At 35.8% G+C, this 22,129-nt stretch overlaps 1 protein-coding gene across 10 annotated transcripts in view; it reads left to right on the forward strand.

Annotated features, from left to right (window-relative positions):
- The window catches only part of IBTK (inhibitor of Bruton tyrosine kinase), a 459,255-nt gene that overhangs the window by 25,873 nt on the left and 411,253 nt on the right, over positions 1–22,129 (forward strand). For all 10 annotated transcript variants that reach the window (XR_012785385.1, XR_012785386.1, XR_012785384.1 and 7 more), the window contains exons 6-16: positions 835–1,005; positions 4,079–4,196; positions 4,285–4,465; positions 6,828–6,951; positions 8,723–8,900; positions 13,243–13,420; positions 14,526–15,128; positions 16,405–16,491; positions 17,250–17,332; positions 17,416–17,453; positions 21,269–21,365. Coding sequence is in view for 2 of the 10 variants with exons in the window: in XM_075554839.1 (XP_075410954.1) it covers positions 835–1,005; positions 4,079–4,196; positions 4,285–4,465; positions 6,828–6,951; positions 8,723–8,900; positions 13,243–13,420; positions 14,526–15,128; positions 16,405–16,491; positions 17,250–17,332; positions 17,416–17,453; positions 21,269–21,365 (1,858 nt within the window). In the remaining 8 variants the exon portion in view is untranslated. The remainder of the gene's footprint in view (positions 1–834; positions 1,006–4,078; positions 4,197–4,284; positions 4,466–6,827; positions 6,952–8,722; positions 8,901–13,242; positions 13,421–14,525; positions 15,129–16,404; positions 16,492–17,249; positions 17,333–17,415; positions 17,454–21,268; positions 21,366–22,129) is intronic.

Raw genomic sequence — 22,129 nt, forward strand, 5'->3', positions numbered from 1 at the left:
TAGTTGTAAAGTTTTTCTTGAAGAAGTACACTTTGTGTTTGCTTTTAGCATCTGCTATGGCCTATTAATTGAGATAATATTTTTATTATACAATCACCAAACCAATTCTTATATAGTTACAGACTTACTGCTAATTGAAAGAAACCATTGTATTCTAGAAAAGTGACTCCTTAGGTTATTCTTAAAGATAAGCTTTATTGCAGTTTTGTAATTGTATTCATCTTACATATGATGACAGCTGTCACAATGGCAGTCTTTCAGTGATTGCCTGCTCTTTGCCACGTACTATGGTAAATTACCTAATCCTGGACTCCCAACATCAGCCGGATGAAGTCTATTATACTCTACGTGGAACTATTTGCCTTGCACATTCAGAAGGTTAAGAAATTTGATTGAGCTCAAATAGCTAGTAAGTGACAGAACTAATGTTTGAACCCACAACAGGCAACTCAGAGGACCCTATGCTCCATTCATTATTCAGTGAAAAGATACAAGGAGTTTTTGTTTTGTTTTCTCCCCCCACCATGCCAATGGATTGTTTGAAACCAGAGTTACTTTTATTTATAATAAACAAATCTGTGCTTGGTATATGGTAAGGGCTCAAAAATCAGCTGTTGAGTTGAAATATTTTCTTCAAATGAGTTAATTGAGGGTTTGGGGCATAAACCAACATCCATATGCTTTTAAGCTCCATCTGGCCCTTGCTGAAGTGTAGTTTATAATAGACAGCTGTATTTACCAGTCATTTAATGTTAGATGTGGTGTCATCAGATTCTATTTGTATTCCCATGTGAATGGTTCATATTTTATGTTAAAGTTTATTTTATTTTATAGGTCCCGAGGCTTGTGGAAGGACTGAGTGGTCATATTTGTTCCCAAGTTGCAGCTGCTAAGGATCATACAGTTGTATTAACTGAAGATGGATGTGTTTATACATTTGGTCTAAATGCTTTTCATCAGTTAGGACTTATTCCCCCACCTCCCAGTTGTAATGTACCCAGACAGGTAAACAACTCCTTTTTAAACTAGAGGGTGACCATATACTATGAAACTGGAACAGAAAGACATTAAATTATTGGCAAAGTAATGCATTTTACTTAGGTGATTTAGATTCATTTTAAGAAATATGTGTATTTTTTCCACAAAATAAAAAATTTAAATATAATGTAGATTAATATGAAGGGGCTTCAAAAAGTTTGTAGAAGAATTTCATGACTTTTTGAAAGCTCTTGTACGATAAGAATAAGTAAATGAATTATTGAGAACTAGAAAGCTCAGTGCCATCAAATCAATTCAGACTTACAATGATCTCTAGGGCAGGGTAGAATTGCCCCTGTCGGCTTCTGAGACTGTTCTTCTTCTTCTTTTTTTTTCAGTCATTTAATTGGGGGCTCTTATAGCTCTACTACATACATCCAGTATGTCGAGAACATTTGTATATTTGTTGCCATCATCATTTTCAAAATATTTTATTTCTACTTGAGACCTTGTTATCAGCTCATTTCCCCTCTCGCCTATACTCCCTCCCTCATGAACCCTTGATTATTTATAAAAAAAATTTTTTTCATGCCTTACACTGACTTATTTCTCCCTTCACCCACTTTACTGTTGTTCTTTCCCCTGGGAAGGGGTTATATTTGATCATTGTAATTGGTTCCTCTTACTCCCCCCACCTTCCTTCTAGTTTCCTGGTATCCTTACTCTCATTATTGGTCCTCAGGGGATTATCTGTCCTGGATTCCGTATGTCGAGAGCTCTTATCTGCACCAGTGTACGTGCTCTGGTCTAGCCAGATTTGTAAGGTAGAATTGGAATTATGATAGTGGGGGTGAGGAAGCATTAAAGACCTAGAGGGAAGTTGTATGTTTCCTCAGTGCTATACTGCACTCTGACTGGCTCATCTCTTCCATGTGTTGCTTCTGTAAGGGGTGTCAAATTTCCTACAGTTGGGCTTTGGGTCTCCACCCTCCTCTCCCCCCCCCCCCGCCCCCATTCATATCTATATGATTTTTTTGTTCTGGGTCTTTGATGCCTGATACCTGATCCCATTGACACCTCATGATCACATGGGCTGGTGTGCTTCCTCTATGGGGACTTTGTTCCTTCTCAGCTAGATGGCCGCTGAGAATGTTATTCTTTTTTTTTACATTTTATTAGGGGCTCATACAACTCTTATCACAATCCACACATATACATACATCAATTGTATAAAGCACATCCATACATTCTTTGCCCTAATCACTCTCAAAGCATTTGCTCTCCACTTAAACCCTCTGCATCAGGTGAGAATGTTATTCTTAATGGTAGTAGAATGCCTTATGTTTTTCCTAAGGAGCTGCTAGTGGTTTCCAAATTTTTTATAAGTGGAGGAGGAGTAAATGTGAAATGTACACTATTTTGAGATACCTTATTGAGGAAAATTATGCCAAATTCTGAATAAAAAAGTCTTATGCGAATGAAGCACTGAGAAGCCTGAGCTTTATTTCTGCCTTTGCACAGAAGTCATGCCTGGGGATCTAAAAATTGTTCCACTTTTTCTTATTCGTTTGCATTAACCACCACCGGGTGGCAGCCTTTCCCCAATTTTAGTAGTTGAATGGAGACCCGTAAGCTAATATTTCAGAACATAAACATTTGCATTTCAAAAGTTAAGATTCTAATTTTTTTCTTTTAAAAAAATCATTTTATTAGGGGCTCATACAACTCTTATCACAATCCATACAGACATCAAATGTGTAAAGTACATTTGTATATTCATTGCCTTCATCATTCTCAAAACATTTGCTCTCCACCTAAGCCCCTGGCATCAGCTCCTCATTTTTTCCCTTCCCTCCCTGCTCTCCCCTCCCTCATGAACCCTTCATAATTTATAAATTATTAACTTATAGATTTAAAATTAATATTAGATATACAGTTTTACTAATAATTTAAATTTACTTTGCTATTCTGTATGACGAGGGAATCAGTAAGTAGCTCTGTTGACACAGTGATAAGCCCTCTGCTACTAACCAGAAGATTAATGGTTCAAAGCCATCCAGTACTCCATGGGAAAAATTTGGGCAGTCTGCTTCTGTAAAAATTACAGCCTTGAAAACCATAAGGGGTACTTCTGAGTCCTATTAGGCTATTAGCTGTTGGAATTGAGTCAACATAAGATTTGAAATAATTTGTGTTCATCTTCAATTGTGGTGCTTCGTAGTAGATACATTTTTCCTAACGTAGGAATTTGTGAACATTTAACTGTTTTGTGGGCTTTTTCAGAAAGAATACTTTTATTCTGTTTTCATGGTGTGGCTACATTGGAGCTCTGGGTAGATTACAGACGTGTGTGGTTTTCCACTGGAGGCAGTTTGTACTCCTGGGGCATTCAGCAGTATCTAGAGACACATTGGTTGTCATAAATGGAGTGGCAGGTGCTGACTGGTAGTGGGCGGAGGCCAAGATGTTGCAGAATATCTTGAGATGCTCAGGGAAGCTTGTACAACAAAGAAGTATCTGTTCAATAGGGTCACTGTTGAGAGACCTAGTGATGCCAAAATGGAGGCGCTGTGGGTTAGATGTTGAACTGCTACTAGAAGGTTGGTGCTGTAAGACCATCAGCCACTCTGTTGGGCACAGATGAGGCTATTTGCTCCTGTCAGACTTACTGTCTCAGAAACCCTAAGTGGCAGGTCTGCTCTGTCCTTTCAGGTCGGTATGAGCCCGAGTCAACTCGGTGCCAGTGAGTGGTTTTTTTTGGTTTGATGTTTTCTTATAAGACTGAGAATGCCTGGTTTTCATGTTGCTTGTTAGATCAAAAAATAGCCCAGAGTGTAATGATTTGGTTTTTATACCATGTCAGTTTCCCACATGTTAAAACTGCTGAGTGAAAGTGGCCATGGTGAAATGTGTTTTGTCCTGAGAAGGCTCATGTCTTCGTGTGAGATCTGTTTGTGATAACTGCATCAGCACCTTAAGGGGCAGTGGGGGGAAGCATTCCATAAGCATGCTTGCTACCGCCATCTACTCCCTCTGCAAAATTTCACTCGATCACAGGTCATATTGTAAATGGCAGTCTTATGTTTCTCTCTTTGTGCAGATGCAGGCCAAGCATCTGAAAGGGAAGACAATTATTGGCGTAGCAGCAGGCAGGTTTCATACAGTGCTCTGGACTAGAGATGCTGTGTACACAATGGGATTGAATGGGGGACAGCTGGGTAAGTAATCTGCTGGCATCATCTGGGAAGTAGAGGTAACTCTTAAGTCGATGCATTTTTTGACTTGTTTATCGGTGTGATTCTTCAGGTTATTTACTGGATCCCAATGGAGAGAAGTGTGTGACGACGCCTCGTCAGGTGTCCGCTCTGCATCATAGAGACAGTGCTCTGTCCTTGGTTGCCGCCAGTGATGGGGCCACAGTCTGCGTTACCACGAGGGGAGATGTTTACTTACTTGCAGACTATCAGTGCAAGAAGATGGCCTCTAAGTATGTGCATTTCTGTGAAAGAAACCTGACTTTGGCATTGGTTCCGCTTCTTTCAGCAAATATTAACTTTATGTTGTGTCTTACAAATTGTCATATTGAAAATTATAAATGGAAATTTTTGCATATAACCTTTATACTCACTTTTCATGAGAGTATGAAATTTTCTAAAGTTCATAGCTGTAGATAATTAATCTTGAGACAACATCATCACTGGTTTGTGCAGACATTTTTATGTTATGTTTTATTTTTTATAAAGTAAGTAAATGCCATTAACCTGTTACCCAGTCCAAGTGCTTATATCTAATTGGTATAGTTTTATCTTTGGGTTTGTGTGGCTTATTGTTATCACTAAGCATGTTCAAGTACTGTTAAATAAACTAATAGTTGGTCGATCATAAAATCAATTAAAGCAGGGACTCATAAACATAAGATTTTGGTATGGTTAGGTCCTCCACCTTTTGTTCATAAACCATACTCGTAATTTATTGCCTGTGGTATCAGTATGAGTGATAAAAGAAACAAGTTTCTAGCAATGTAAGCTCTACACCTGTTCTGTAGGTTTACTCTCTGTCATTTGTCATCGGGTCATCGATACCTGGTTTCATTGCAACTAAAAACAATTTTTTAACTTTGTGAATGAGGTCAGGTTCTACAGAACAGTTTCCATTAAACAATTTCAATGTATCCCACGTATCCTACTTCCTCCCTGTATTCCCTGTTTTCATTCTTCCTCATTTCTTAACCCTCTGAACTTTGCCCATGTATTAATCATGCTATTTTATCTGCAATAGTTACTGTTCTAAAACAGAGTGAGTTTGGTTTCAGACCTGAAACTTGGCTAAGGAGCATAGTTTTTGAGCTTCTATCAGCTTGTCTGACCAGTAAGCCTGGTCTCCTGTGACTTTGAGTTTTGTTCCATATTTTTCTTCCACTCTGTTTAGGACATTCTAATGCGATCCTTCTCAAAACATTTCATAGTAGTAGCCAGGTTCCATTTAGTTCTTCTCATCTCAGGGTTGTGACAACTGGTGATTTCATGATAAGTCCATTAAACTAATCGTTTCCATATGCCTTTCCATTTTTATCGTCCTTCCTTCCTCCAGTGGGTAGAGAACAATAGTTGCCCCGTAGATGACTGACTGTTCACCAGCTGTTAAGACCTCAGTCCCTATTCACCAAAGTCTAGGTAGAATATTGTCTTTGTTAATTGTGCTCTGCCAGTTGACCTGATGACGACTTTTCTAATCTTATTTATTCTATCATTCCACAGTGTTCAACTATTAATAGGTAGTATTCATCTCCTTTCAATCAATTATTTCATTAGTTTAGATCATATTTAAATTATATAATTATAGTAATAAATGCAAGTAATGAAATAGATTTCTGAGCAAATACACCTGATTTCTGGGTGAGTATAACTGAACTGCAGGAAGCAGTAGTGTGCACGAAAGAATTCTAGAAAGCAGCCATCTAACACTAAACAATTAGAAATTTAAATTAAAAGTCAACAAATGTGCTTTTCTTAATGCAAATGAGATTGCATGTCATGATCAGATTCTATTCATGAAGTTATTTTATTAGCAGAAAATATCAGTTATCAATGTGTGGCAACTTCCCTGTACAGCAGTTGAGTTACTTTTGACATGAGTTATAGATCACATTTAGAAACCTGAAATAGGAAAATGTGTAGATACGTGTTTCTTAGAAGTAATTTTTTTTCCGAGTATGAAGTGGTTTAAGTTGTTTTATTTAATGCTTATAAAGTTTGCTTGTGATAACATTTTAATCCTGTTTTCATTAAGAAAATTCTTTTTGGTGCTGAATAAGTTCCAGCGTAGTAATTCAATAAATATATCTTTTTTAACTTTGGAAAATATTAAAGTTTTTCATAGAGGCATTATTATTGTTTCACATTCTTTCAAAAGAATCATGTAGCTAATGGATAAGTTTTTATTACACTAGAATAATAATGGTCTTCATAATATATATATATATATTTAAGGCTTGCTATATTTGAAATTAATTTCATTTTGAAGTTTTAAATTTTCCTGCTAAAATGCAAATACACTAGAGCCGTTGGCCATGCCAGCTATTTAAACCATCGAGCAAATGCGTGTATTTGGCAGCTGAGCTGTTAGGTATTTAATGTGTGTGTCTGTGTGGGAGGAGGCACTTGGGAGGGAAGGACTTGGGTTAGGCAGAAACTGCTTTTGTATAAGGGGAAAGAGAGATGGGACAATTTTTTGTACTTTATCTTTCATAATAATCAGCCTGAGATTGTTTGAATAACGATCTCTTTAAAGTTGAGTCTGTTTAATTTGGAAAACATAATAATTTAGCTTTCTTGTCCATTGTCACTTAGACAACTGAATTTGAAAAAGGTTCTTGTTTCTGGTGGACGCATGGACTACAAGGTAGATCCTGAACACTTGAAAGAAAATGGGGGTCAGAAAATTTGTATTCTTGCAATGGATGAAGCTGGAAGGGTGTGTATCTGTTTATGTAAAGGTGTAATCTCATTCTCAATTGATAGCTATAAGGGGAATTGATAATGTAAAAATGCTTTGTTATGTTAGTGAAGCTTCCTATTGCTTTCGTTTCCTTACTTGATTTTGACATTTAATACTAATTAGTGTAGAGTTGGTATATGAAAGAATGACATTTAATTGATATGCAGTATTTGTGAAGTTGAAATTAAAATTTTCATTTATTATGCTTAGAATGAAAATGAGAAAGTTTGGTGAAGTTTTTGCAATGCACACTGCCAGATCACTTATACTGAATCGTATGCACTAGTGATCCCACAATTATGCTTTATATTAGTAAAGGCCAAGTGAGTAATATTTCAAATTCAATTCATAGTTAGAAAATGTCCCCTAGATTTATTTTTATGCAAATGTACACATAGAAGAGATTTTACTTTTTGATATTATATGTAAAAAGAGTTTTTCTCTAGACCACTATTGTTTAAGGAATTATTTCTTTTAAATAAATAGGGCACAAATTTCCATTTCTTATATAGGCATATCAGTAAATTTCTCTAGTAAGGCATGTATTGCACATCAGTAACATTGAAAAAGTTATGCCCTATATCTGGGAAAACACAGGCACCTTTGTGTCTTTTACCTCTAAAATAAAAATAACAATAGGAATGTTTTCTATTAATCTTATCATTTTAGAAATTGAAGAATTAGTAATACAAGTCCACCTACTAAAGCACTGAAGGCATAAATCTGTCATGGGTCTTTAGAAAGTTCATGGAAAAGAGAGAATAAAAGATCATTGGAATTTTCCCACAAACTTTTTGAAGGGCCCATGTATTGTACTAGATCATTGTAAAACAACTAGGAACTAGGTTAAATAATGAGAGTTCTTATTTTTACCAATAGAAGAAAATGAAGGCATGGGATCACAAAAGAGTTGAGTATTTAAAAACAGACTGGCTTGTGATGTATTTTCACTTAGCCTTATTAATGTGGACATTGTCTGTACCATGGCTGACTGTTTATTCCCTTGCGGAATTAGAATCTCACTATGAAAATGACACTCTTGAGCAAGCCATATGGCTTTATTTATATACATTTTGAGTGACTATACCAGTCTATGATTTAGGTTTTTTTAAACTTGATTCTAGAGGGAATAAACGTTAAAAACACCCATAGTGTCAGTTTGTCAGATAATTTCTTACTTGGGGTACTAAAGTATAAAACAGATCATAGAGTTGCTGCTTTGGCAGAAGCTGGATGAGAAGCCCAGCATTCCATTTCTCATCCTTCTCTTTATTCATGAGCCACTTCTCAGAAACACGAGCGTTGGCAGGACCCTTAGGAGCCCATTGAGCTCGCTGACTCTTTTTTTCCAGCCCTTAAGAGACTTCGGTTTGAAATTGACATACACGGTTGGATCCCTGTGGGGTCATTTACATTCACCTGCTGAATAGATGGCACAAACCCGGAGCCTGAGATCTAAGTTTTCATTCCAGGATTTTGATTTTCTTTAGCATTGGAACATCTCTGTGTGTCCCAAACAAGTACGACTGAAAACAGCTTCTTCAGAGGGGTGTCTATGAAATACTTTTTAATGCTTCATGTTTAATTAGTTTACTTTCTGAAAAATATGCTGCTTTAAAATAACCTTTCCTATGGAAAAATGAGCATTAAAACATTTCATTTTATTTTAAAGATACTATCTGGGCTTCAGTTTTTGTTGTCAAATGCTACAATGTTGTATATTTCAGTATAATTTCATTTATTTTAGGTCTTTTGCTGGAGATCAGTTAGCAGTTCTCTAAAGCATTGTCGATGGGCTTATCCACGCCAGGTCTTCATTTCTGATATTGCTTTAAATAAAAATGAAGCTCTCTTTGTCACACGAGATGGGGAAGGATTTAGAGGAAAATGGCTTGAAGAAAAAAGAAAGAATCCTGAAAAGAAAGGTCAGTTACTACCTAGGGATGCTACATAGAAATACATGTCTTTTAAGTCCCGGTCCCATTTTCTCCTCTTCTGATTGTGCTTTGTATGCGTGCAAGTAAAAGTAGGGAACTCAGCTCCCTTAAATCTGAACGTTCCCCCATTTGTCGGTCTCAGTAGCCTGCGGATGCGGTCCATTCTCCTCAGGAATAATGGCTCACTAGGGCTATTCCCAGCTCTGTCTCTGCGGCCAGGACAATGTGTAGCTTAAAAACGGAAAACTCCTCAGATGGCATTTTTAGCTTCTTTTCTTTCTTTCTCCCCAAATTGATCATAGAGTGGCTTAGTCTCTTTGTTTTGCTTTTTTGTCTTTTTTTTTTTAAAAAAAGACTGTTCTATATGTAAAATTAACGTTTTGAGAGAAAAATCGACTTACTTACTAAAAAGCAGACAAACAGAGTTTTTATGGAATCAGATTATTAAAAAGTGGAAGTCATTTTATTAAATAATTACTGAATAGTACCACTCAAGCTTTATTTCATTCTTTGATGAGTATGTATTGAAAATAGAAGTTGTTTAATTTAGTTCATTTCTTAATTATCTGATTGTGGATATAAGTTTATGGATTATTTCTGACATATGGTCCTAACTTTTTCTTTCATCTATAATTAGTAATTGGTTGGTTTTTCTTCTAGAATGACTGAAATTCATTTACTCCTTTACATCTCTATTGGTCCCATCCTAGTTCAAAGTACATACAAAAAAGACTTGATTTTCACATGTGCCTTGTCCTCTGACTTACTCTCAGCCAGTTGCCAGAGTGAGCGTTTTACGGTCTGATTCGAAGGCTTTCATGACGAACACTTCTTCATTTCTTAAGCGTGACCAGGAGGCCCTACTCTGACCTGCGTCTGTGTCTCCTTCGCATCCACTAGTCTTGTAATACCTGACAGGAAGGACTATGACTTCCATTTTCTCCTCAGTGTTTCACATGTTTCCTAACACCTGCTCATCCCTGTATTTGTTGAGTAGATAAACAGTTACTGCAGGCTAAAAGTACGTGTGAGGATAAGTCAAGAAGTACTGCTGTAAGATAAAAAACGAGAGGAGATGAGTCAGTCAGGGTGCGATGGATGTAGCACCGATGAAGAATACAGCTTTCCTCCAGTTCCTAAATGCTTCCTCCCTGCCAACAACCATGATCCGAATTCTACCTTGCAAGTCTGGATATAGCAGAGGATGTACACTGGTGCATACAGGAGCTGGAGGCACAGGGAATCCAGGGTGGATGATACCTTCAGGACCAGGGGTGTGAGGGGCGATACTGGGAAGGTAGAGGGAGAGTGGATTGGAAAGAGGGAACAGATTACAAGGATCTACATGTGACCTCCTCCCTGGGAGACGGACAACAGAAAAGGGGGTGAAGGGAGACTTCAGACATGGCAAGATATGACAAAATAATAATTTATAAATTATCATGGGCTCATGAGGGAGGGGGAAGTGGGGAGGGAGGGGAAAAATGAGGACCTGATGCAAAGGGCTTATGTGGAGAGCAAATGCTTTGAAATTGATGAGGACAAAGAATGTACAGATGTGTTTTACACAATTGATGTATGTATGGATTGTGATCAGAGTTGTATGAGTCCCTAATGAAATGTTTAAAAAAAAGACACCTTTACTAAATGGAAATAACAAATGTGAAACTAGTAATCTTCAACTTATATCAAAGTGTGTACCCGTCTGAAGGTCCGTACTGTTGTCTTTCTAATCCTTCTTTCGAGAATTCTACATTCTTCAGTTTATACTACCTCCGGGGTCAGTATTGGCATCCTCCCATGACTCAGATCATGTCCTTTTAAGTATTCTCTGAGTTTGGGGAACAAAAAGAAGGCTCAGGGCCAGGATATGGACTGCAGGGTAGATGGGTAAGGTTTTCCAATAAAATTCATGTAAGACAGATTTTGCTACCTTTGAAGGAGGAGCAAGTGCATTATCCTGATGGGGGGGAAATTTTTCTTTGGTTCAAATTTCGTGGCCCTTTTCTAACCAATAAAGCTTTCAGTTTTCTTTAAACTATATCCAAACAAGCCTCCATTGGCATCCTTCAGGAAAATCTATGAAGATTTCTTTTCGGGGAAACCCCCAGAACAGTCATCATGACCTTCTAAACGGATTTCACTGTCTTGAATGTAACTGGCCCAGCAGATCCTCTCAAAAGCCATTGTTCTGATGGGACCTTGCTCTCTAGCTTGTACTGGTAAATTCAGCACTCATCCCAGTTACCATTGATTCTATAGAGTCATCTTTATTAGCTTCAGTCTTGCTTAAAAGCTATTGAAGAGCGTTTTTGAGCCTGCTCACCTTTGTGTAATGCTTTTGGCACCCAGTGAAGTGAAATTTTGCAGAGGCCAAGATATTTGCTTGAAATAGGAAGTGCAGAATGGTGTGAGATCCCAGCTCTAGAAGCTGTCTCAGCAATGATAATTCTAAGCCCTTCGTTAGTTAGGTTCTAAACCTTAGCCACACAGCGCTTACATTCATTCAAGGCTGAAGCTCTTCCTCTCTTGGCCTTGGAGATTTTTCTGACCTAGCTTAAAAAACACTAAACTATCTAAAAACCATTTTATGTGGGTCAGTATTCCCATAAACTATGAATAAAGCTTCTATGATTTGTGATGATATTCACTTGAATTTTGTTAAAAATTTGGTATTAACCTTGACCTCAAATTTTTAACCATGGCACAGAAAACAAAAGTATCTTTTTTTAAAGCTATCCTAATGAGCCTAAGACAACTATATTACTGAATTGGTCTGCAGTCATCCACTGATTGCAAGTATCTTCGAACATGTTTTGTTCAGAGTAAACCCACACATGGATGAACTACAATTTTAGCAGCAATACTGTTGGACTTACTCGGATAAAATTATAAATGCATCAAAAAATTATAAATGCATACTAGGAAAGAATAATGTTTAGTTGTTTGATTTTTGGTTACCTGTTTTGCTTATTGGCAGATTATTTTGTTTGTTTGTTTTGTGAAGATTTATTTGTGTTAGTTATGTTAAAATCTTATTCCATGGGTATCCAGCCATCCAGCTAGCTTTCAGCAGGAACTGGCATGGTTATGATCATTACAAATCCTTCATGTCTCCAAATATGAAGTCTTATATCCTATCCTTTTTTTGAGCGGATGAAAATGAGTTGGCAGATTATTTAAGTCCAAAAATACTTGCGGTAAATTTACTGTGTGCCAGATACAGGTCTAGATTATAATGATACAAAAATATGTGATTCCTGCTCCCAGACACTCACAAACTTGTAGGAGAAAGGGACATGAGTGTATACTTACAGCTCACAGAGACAGATGCTATGACAGCACAGAGGTTAGGATAACCAAGTCTTACAGGAAGATTAGTAACACCCTCTGAAGCTGAAATATAGTGAATTTGAGAGAGTAAACCATGCTGGGTGGGCTTGTAAATGTTAGACATCTGAAGTATTGTGTCTCAGCCACAGTGCTCTGAAACCCTAAATCTGCACGCAGAATTATCTGCTTTAAAGTGTTTTCTGTCTAAGAATTAACCGTTACTCCCTACATATGTCAATCACCAAACCTGTCTCTGCTGTCGCAAATATTTCTGAAGTCTTTTTTGTTTTTCCAGGTTTAGGTACAACTCTAGCTTCCTACAGTACCCTTTTCTCTATTTTTATTCATTTTAAACACACTTCAAAATGAAAATAATATCTTTACATGGAAATTTCATGTCTATATGAACCTTAGTATAGTATGTAATCATACTAGAGGGATTAAAAGCATTGTGGAAAAATTCCATGCTCATTTTTCCTTCACAAACTTTTTGAAGCCCCCTCATATAATCATTAGTTTAATGTCTGTTTTCCTCCCAGGTTTTTGGCTCTATAAGGGTAGGGCCATGCTCATCTGGGCCCCTGCTGGATTACTAGGGATCTACTTGCTGATGATTTTGCTATTTCGGTATCACAGCATGGTCTCTCAGAAATTTGCTGAATGTATAGAAGTGACGGCGGGGAGGAAGCAAAGAAAACAGATCATGAAAATAATTGGAGGAATTTAAAAGACCAGTATGATACTCTTTGCTTTTCAAAAATAACTTTGGCAGTATTAACGATGTGTTTGTTGAAAGGGCTGAAATGATGAGTAATTAGAAATTGGTCCACACAAAATGTCTTGTGCAGTACAGCCAGCACAAAGGATGCAAAATAAAATAATATAGTTGTTCAAAAGGATAATACCTATTACATGTGTTTCCATGTTGTCACATTTCTTTTCATTATTTTTAATCACTATTAAAGCATTGGTTGATGAATATTCTCTTTCTTTTTAGCGGAGATCTTATCCAACCTTCATAATTCCTCATCAGATGTATCTTGTGCCTCTGAAATAAATAGCAGTTACGAAAGAATTCGACTTGAGAAGCTTACATTTGCCCACAGAGCTGTCAGTGTCAGCACAGACCCAAGTGGATGCAACTTTGCAATCCTGCAGTCGGACCCCAAGACAAGGTATCTGTGTACATTTGTTAAGTTTTAGTTTCAACTTTAGAAGGATCAATCACGGTGTTTTCTTTTGTTTTCAGTAGTTACTGGCTAAGATATAATTGCTGAGCCATTGTCAAGCCCTGTAACAATGCGAGGCATATATAATCACGCTGCCAGGGAGCCCAGAGGTGGGAATTCGTTTCAGAGACTGATGAGTTTTCCCTTAGTTTGTATAATACATATTTTTTGTCTTTAGTGCTTTATGATATACTTTTATGTCCTCAGATTCTAACATTAAAAATAATTTGCAAAAATTTCTGACCCTTAAATATGATGACAGTTGACAAAAGAAGTGGTGGTATCGAGGCATCTGTAAGGCAATGTGAATTCTAATGCAAATACTGTAAGTCATAATAGTAGGGAGAAAGCAGATGCAAGTCGTTGCTGTGTGGTTCAAGAGAGATGTCCCAGAAGTAGGATGATCATTCTTCCTGGTTTGCCAGGACTATCCCAAGATATTCCTAGTTCCTGGCAAAACAGGAGGGTCGATCTTCCTGCCTAGAAAAGTCAGAGTAGCTCGAGAAGGTGTTCATCACATTTCACAATGATGGTGGGAAATCTTTGTATTTGCTTATCTTTATTTCTTTGAGTTTCTGACCTCCAGGATCCAGAACCTGTTGTGGATGCTAACTTCTCTGTATATCTGTGTAATTTTAACATTTTTCTACTAGAAATAGTTATGTAAAGGAGAAAACGAATGAGAGCCATACTCTACTCTTTCTAAGGCAATGCTTTTAGTTACACTTTTAATAATTTTTTAAAAGTTCTATAGAAGTTATTTGAATTTATATTCTAAATTAACATTGTATTTGTAATAATAGGTAACACTACTTTCAAAGAAAAGCTTATTTTTGTCATTGTATGAAGTATAAATATAAACATTAAAGGGAATCAGAAACATTAAAGGGTATCTTAACTTTGTGATTTATTTTTATAGTTTAGGAAATATCAAATTAAAAATCTTCTCAAGTCTAATAAATAAAAAGAAATTGCATTTACAAAGGAGAATCAATTGGGGGTGCTTGTCCTTTCATTTTCTTGAGTTAAAAAATCATTATTATTTTTCTAGCCTTTATGAAATTCCAGTTGTGTCCTCATCATCCCTTTTGGAAGAGTTTGGCAGACTGTTGAAGGAAACAGATGAAATGGACAGCATCCATGATGTGGCATTTCAAGTTGGCAATAGAATCTTCCCTGCACATAAATACATTTTGGCAGTGCGTTCCGACTTCTTTCAGAGGTTGTTTCTTTCAGATACTGCTACTGTGGACTTTGCAGACATTTACCGTAAAGATGAAGACTCTGCCGGATGCCATCTCTTTGTGATAGAGAAGGTTCACCCTGACTTGTTTGAACACCTTTTACAATTTATATATACAGACACTTGTGATTTTTTAACTCCTGGCTACAAACCAAGAACCCACTTGCTCAAGAAACCAGACGAATATCAGAACACTTCCAGTTCTCATTTGAAGGAAATGAATTGCCATGAAGATAATAATCAGAAGTCAGCATTGGAAGTTCATAAGAGTAATCAGTCTCAACCAATTAGTGAAAAGCAAAAACGAAAATCTAAATCTTCAAAAAAAGGAAAAAGTGTTGGGGAAGATGATCCCGTAAGAATGTTGCAAAATGTTGCAAAGAAATTTGGATTCAATAATTTGTGTAGTAGGTATGGCCTCATTATTTTTCCTTGTGCTTCATTCTTTAAATTTTTTTCTTTTTCATTTTTTCCCTCTTTTTTGGAGAGGAACAGGATGTGTTTTTCCGCCATTTTTGTTAGAACCAATTAACTCTTAAAATTTCTGGATTATATAACTTTCTTGTAAGGGTTTTAGTAAGTAAGATGGGCAGGCTATTAGTACATTTGGAATCTCTAATCTGTGTGGAACAGTAATCTAGGATAGTGTTGTGCCGGGAAGAGGACTGGATTTGGCTTTAACCGAGATGTGTATATGCTTCTTCACTCTCCCATGCCCGATGCCTTTCCTTTAACAGTTTCATTGACACATAGTTCACAGAGCATAATTCAGTAGTTCAGTCACATCAGGGAGACTTGTCCCATCATCACTACAGACCGTTTCAGAATATCATCTTCCTTCCTGCTCCCATTCCCCACCTTCATGGCACCATTCATCCAGGTACTGTCTCTGTAGATTTACCTGCCTTGGGTTTCCTATACAGGAAACTATTTAAAAAAAAACATAACAAAGTAATACAGATAAAACCTCTATTGAAGTAAAAGAAGATATTAAAATCTAGAATAAACTAATTGGATCATTAGGAGGGTCAGATGATATGGTGCTAAATTTTAACCTAACTGGATCTGCAACGATATACAGTCCAATGCATTCTGCGCCATACAAGGCTAGTCACCCCATTGCTTCATGGTCAGAGGGGACTCATCGGGGCTTAATCCACATGAATTTCCCCTTCACTTGTTGTTGTTATATAGTGTACTACTTAAGTTTTGGAGGAATTTGCACCATGATTTTCGTTCGTTTTTGTTTTTTTCCATAAAGATGTTAACTATATTTTGAATTCTAAGTAAAATTATAGGAAAGAACATCTCTTTTGTCTCTCCTGAGTGGCAGCTTGAGGAAATGCTTTCCTCGGGTATCTGAGAGTTCTAACTCCCTTGCGCAAAGGTTTGTGCGTGGCAACTAACCAAATGGTTGGTGGTTCACATTCACTCTGTGGTGAGACCAAACAGTCCCTGTGATGCCCTGTTATGAACTTGCTGCAGTTGAAAACCCCTGAAGGACAGTCTATTCTGACACACGGGGCTGCTGCGACTTAAATCGATTCTGAGGCATTTTTGTTTTTATATTGAGATATAAGGTAATTTGTTGATTTTTAATTTTCTTTTTGGTGGGGGTGCTTAGTTTTGTAAGAAGGAATAATGTATATCATTACCAATTTTCTCTGTTAATTTTTGTCCTTTGTAGGTTAGATGGAGTCAGATTTGAAAATGAAAAAATTAATGTTGTTGTCAAGAAAACTGGTAATAAACCAAAGCTTAGCCAGAAAAAATGGTAAGTTTCATCTTTCGAGTTTTTCTTATCCGCATATCAAGCAAATTGTGCAGATTTTTATCTTTTTACCTTTCCTACTTGTCTTCATTTATGGAGATGTTGGGTTAAAAGGACGAGATTAACTGCTCCATATGCCAAGCAAGGATTTGCCCTTTCTGCTTGTTTCTAAAATAGAGAAGGAACTTTCATTTTTATGTTACTTGTCTGAATTTTGTATCTGGTTGTAAGTAAACCTAACTAATTATGCACAAGCATTATCATTACTTTTTTTAGTATATAAATTTTAAATAGTAAATATACTTTTCTAAATATTTTTATTACTAAAACTTATTTTTTAAGAACATCTATACTTCCTTGGTAGATGAAAAGTTATTAAGAAATAAATAGAAAGTCTCTAGACTATGCCTGACACAGGATAGATTGTACAAATAAGTGGTATTAAATAACCTTGAAATATGATATCACTTATTATATTATTAGCACCTAGCTTAGCTTAAAATAGGAAAAATTATTTGAAGAAAGATTTATTTCAATATTTATCTGTAATCAGATCTGTACAAATATTGTCTTTAATGTTTATTGTCTCCCTGAAAAGGAAGTGATTCATTTGCATACATACTTACCTGTTGTTTATCCTTTCTTGACTTTAATTAAAGGAAATAAAAAATTTATCCAAATTCTGTAACAAAATTTTTTATATGCTCAATATATAAAGTGTAAAATATTGCACTTGTTTGAATTATACATTTTTCTCATAGTTCATTTTTGTATGATGTGACCATGAAATCATTGGATGGAAAGGAATTTTCTTGTCATAAATGTGTTCTTTGTGCCAGACTTGGTATGTATAGTTTCTTGTTGTTAATTATACTTCTTTTTTAAGGATATTTCATTCTTATTGAATTGAACTTTTTTTCCCCCCAGAATATTTTCATAGTATGCTGAGTAGCTCATGGATTGAGGTAAGATTTAAGTAGAAGTACATAGGCTGGCAACTACATGTTAAAATTTTGGGAACATTATATTCATATACTAAATGTACAAATAGAAACTAAATAATGAAATTTGGCAACAGTATTATATGTAAGTTTAGAATTTGTATTGAAATTAGCCTCTTAAAAAGCTTAATAAAATAAACACTGTATGTTTTAAATAGACACAAATATAAAATACATGATTTCGCATATTGCTGTGCTTTTTTATGTTATCTATGGTTATCTTGAGGTTTGACCAATAGCTTATTTATAGTACAATTGAAAAGGGTTTTTTAAAGGCTGTTAATATCTCTAGAATATTTAACTTTCAGTATTATTAGTAAATAAGACATTATCCAAATATTTCATTAATCTGATTTGTATGTAGATTTATAAACCAAAATATAAACATTAAAGTTAAAGTGGAAATTGTCTGTATTACTATCAAAAGATCACAGTCTGAGACTAATAGTTAATATACGTAAACATTGGAACATAGTCTTATTTGTCCATCAAAGATAAAGAATTAAAAGTTAAGGGACTGATTTTTCAAGATAAGTTTTACAATTTCTTTTAAAAAACTTAAAAATTCAATGCTTTATGAATTGGGTTGGGGCTCTGCCTAATAAATAAATATATTTGTACACACACACACACACACACATATATATATATATATAGATATAGATATACACCGTACATATATATCTCACTACCCTCTAGTCAGTGCTGACACATAGCGACCCCTTTGGGGTTTCCCAGACTGTAACTGTTTATGGGACTAGAATGCCCAGTCTTTGTCCTGTGGAACTGCTGGTGGTTTCAAACTTCAGACTGGATTACAGCCCACACGAAGCCACTACACCACCAGGACTCCACTTAAATAGTAAGTTGCAATGCATATGATAGTTCTATATCATATGAAAATATGTGGAAATATTTATGATGAGGGAACTGGAGTTTTTCTTAGCTGTATTTTGAGCCTGAGTTCTTATTATTGACTCAAAATGCTAAGCAAATGTTTCACAGCCCTGCTTATTTTTTCCGCTGATTTTCTTTTTCTCACCTTCTTGGAATTACTTGACTAAGGTCAGGTTTGTGCATTTAAAGCTCCTACTCCCCTCACTTTTTAGTCAAACAATATAGTTAATTTCACATGCAAGTGCTAATTTTAAAGTAGATTTGGGAAAGGACATGGAATGAAGGATATTGTCACAAATTTCACATGGATTTTGGCTCAAAGCAGGAAATAATAGGAAGGTGTTTGCCTGTGTTTTATTGATTCTGCACAGACATTTAACTGTGAGGATCATAACAAATTATGAATAACATTGTGAGGAACAGGAATACCAGAATACTTATTGTACTCATGCAGAACATACCCCAATACAAAGGCAGTTGTTGAAACAGGACAAGGAAATGCTGTATGATGGAAAATTAGGAAAGGCAGTCATCAACATACCTGCTCAGTCTGTAGGGTAGGGAAATAATCAAGATTGAAGGAAGACTCATTAGCAACCTGTAATATGCAGTTGAAACAAACTTGCTTCTGGCAGTGAGGAAGACTTGAAGGAATTCCTGATGAAGATCAAAGACTACAGCCCTCAATCTGGGTTACATTCAGTGATAAAGAAAAAATCCTCACAAGTGGAACAATATCAACATCATGATAAAGAAAATAGAGAAGCTTAAGGATTTCCTTTTACTTGGATTTACAACCAATACTCAGGGAAGGTGCCATTAAGTCAAGTGAAATATTGGACAAATCTGCAAAAAACGACTTTCAAGTGTTAAAAAGCAAAGATGTGACTTTGAGGACGAAGGTGTACCTAGCTTAAGCCATAGTAATTTTAGTTGCCTCATATGCACGTGATAGCTGTACAATTACTAAAGAAACTCGAAGACTATTGAATGTCCCACAGGCTATCAGAAGAATGAATATATCTGAGAAAAAGGAGAGCTGGAAGCTTAGCTGACAATACTTGGACATGGCGATGTTTGGCATAGCAAGAAGAACTCGTCATTTGAAAATGACATTGTGCTTGATAAGGGGTCAGGAATAAAGAGGATGACCCTCGGTGAGAGGCCCGACACAGTGGTAGCAACAGGGGGCTTAAACATGGCCGTGCTGCTGAGGGTGGCTCAGGAGGAGGCAGTAGTACTTCGTGCGGTCGTGCGTAGGCTCTCTGAGTCACAACCAATCTGATGACGCGTCACAAGAACACTTCTCTTCACCATTTCATTTCATTGAACTCTAATTGACTAGTCAATGGTGTTTTAAGTTTCCTGGAAATTTCAAATATATATATATGTGTATATATATATATAAATTAAGAATTTTAGTTTTATATTAGCATACATTTTATTATAAAATATTATTTCTTTATAAACTGTTAGCTTACACACTGATTGAATTTCATGTTCATAGTACTCACTTCATTGTTGCAATTGATTATTGAAGTAATGAATGTTTGCTCATATTTCAACTTGATAGAGAAACTAAGATTAGATTTATTAAACCTATTCCTGCAGTTTTCTTTACCCATTATAATAATGACTGATTATTGGCGAGTTTACAAGTACTTTTCTAGACATTATTCTAGCCTGTTTAAAATCCTCGGCTTGTGCCAGATTGAGTCACAAGAAAAGAAATTGGTTGTAAATAATTATCCTGTATTTTTTTCCCTGAAGAGTTTCTTGCCCCACTTTTTCCTTGTCAGTTTTAAAATGATGAAAAAGAATTTTAGATATTTTGAAATTATTAAATACCTAGAAACACTAGTAGCTCGCATATTATGTAGAGTCTTGTAAAATCCCTGTGTTCAATTGTATTTCTGTAACATTCTGAGCCTTAATATTCTATTAATCACCTTAAGGCCAAAGTTATACTTTTGTTTGGTAAAATACATGAGCCTTTATGGCCTAATTGATACTTCTATAAATTTTCTTTTTTATTTTTTCAAACCCATTTATTGGGAGCTAATACAGGTAACGTGTATAATTCCATAGTTCAATCACATCAAGCAGTATTGTACAATTGCTGTCACACAATGAGTTTCAAATCATTCTTCTCCTTTTTGGAATCCTTGACATCAGCTCCCTTTACCCCTTCACCCCGAACCCTCTTTACTCCCAAGAAACCTTTATTCTGCTTGCTGTCCTTATAGGTTCATCCATTTTGGGTTTCATACACTGAAAAACAGAACAACGTGTAACACAAATTCAAGAGGGTCACTCCCAGTGACAAAACACATTTTAGACGACCCCAATATGACCAAACCAAAAAAACATACACTTTAATGCTCTTGAAAAGTGGTTGTTGTTTTTTTTAAATTAGCATCTAAACAGTTACTTGTTTCAAATAGACCACAGTGTACTGAGTGCACTCAGCATTCCTCCCTGTAATGCAGGGTTTATATATGTCTTAGTTTTTAGGCTCATATTTTAGCTCATTTTTTTATTGCATTGAACTTTTATTTATTCATGTGTACCTAAGTCTACTACAAAATAGAAACAATGAAAAAATTAGAATTTTTTTTCTGAAAAGTTAGATGAATAAAAACTGTCCATTATTTTTACAAATATATTTGTAATACATTTGTGCTTTTCTCCTGAGATTTTTGTTTTATATTACATAGTGTTTTCAGATTTCAAACGGTCCGTTTAACATTGTGTTTTATAAATGGTATGTTATTTTACATTTGATAGAATTTTTTTTGATAAAATTTTTTATATAATGTTTTTAGTACCAATAATCTAAATGTAATAGATTTTGTTGTTAAAATATATTGTATTTTGTATAGGCATCCAGTTGTGCAGCTTTGGCAATGCCAATACATTCTGCCATATTGAAAGTTATTTTGGACTACCTCTATTCTGATGAAGCTGTGCTGATCAAAGGTATTGGTGTGAACTAGGACGTTTGAGGGGAATAATCATAAAAACACCTGGAATCCTAATTTATGTAATTCTGGAAATGAACAGGCTGTAAAATACAAGCTTCATTTAATGTAAAGACTAAGTCTGCTGTTAACTTTATAGGAAAGGTGCAGAAAAGAAAGTTTTCATTGCCCATATGAAATATAAGAGTTTCATATTAATGGTTGATATTCAGTAGATAAAGAAGTTTCATTTTTGGCTGTTACTGTGATTGAGATGATGAATTGACAATAAAGAATATACATTTGATAAGTACATGTTTTCCTTCTGTTTTTAACCCGTGTTGACAAAACTGGAGTGAAAGGAAGGAAACTGAACTGAGCGAGAATTGAGGAAGAGCGTGCATTTAGTTACTTTTCAGGCCATGCTGATTATCAGGTGTCTTTAGCCAGTGAAGTGGTGCTCGATGGTCTCTGTGTTAGCTTCTTCAACCAGTGTTTTCCTACCGCCATCTGTATGGCAACTGTGGGTGAGAGATGGTGTTTCTATTTCCACAAGGAGTTACATTTCTGCTGTGTCTTGTGGGGTTGCGATGAGGAGACACTGACTGGATGACAAGGAGTTTGGTTTAGGTTTTGAGCTGTTCAACATTCCCCATGTTGAGGAGATTAATAATGAAAAGGCTTACTCTTTAATTTCAAGGAATTTATAATCTAATGGGAAAGTCAAACATAGATGGAAACAAATATAATTCAATATTGGGAAAATACATTAGTAGAAACCAG

The sequence above is a fragment of the Tenrec ecaudatus genome, chromosome 7 (genome assembly GCF_050624435.1).
Source record: "Tenrec ecaudatus isolate mTenEca1 chromosome 7, mTenEca1.hap1, whole genome shotgun sequence".
In the NCBI taxonomy this organism is placed as follows: domain Eukaryota; kingdom Metazoa; phylum Chordata; class Mammalia; order Afrosoricida; family Tenrecidae; genus Tenrec; species Tenrec ecaudatus.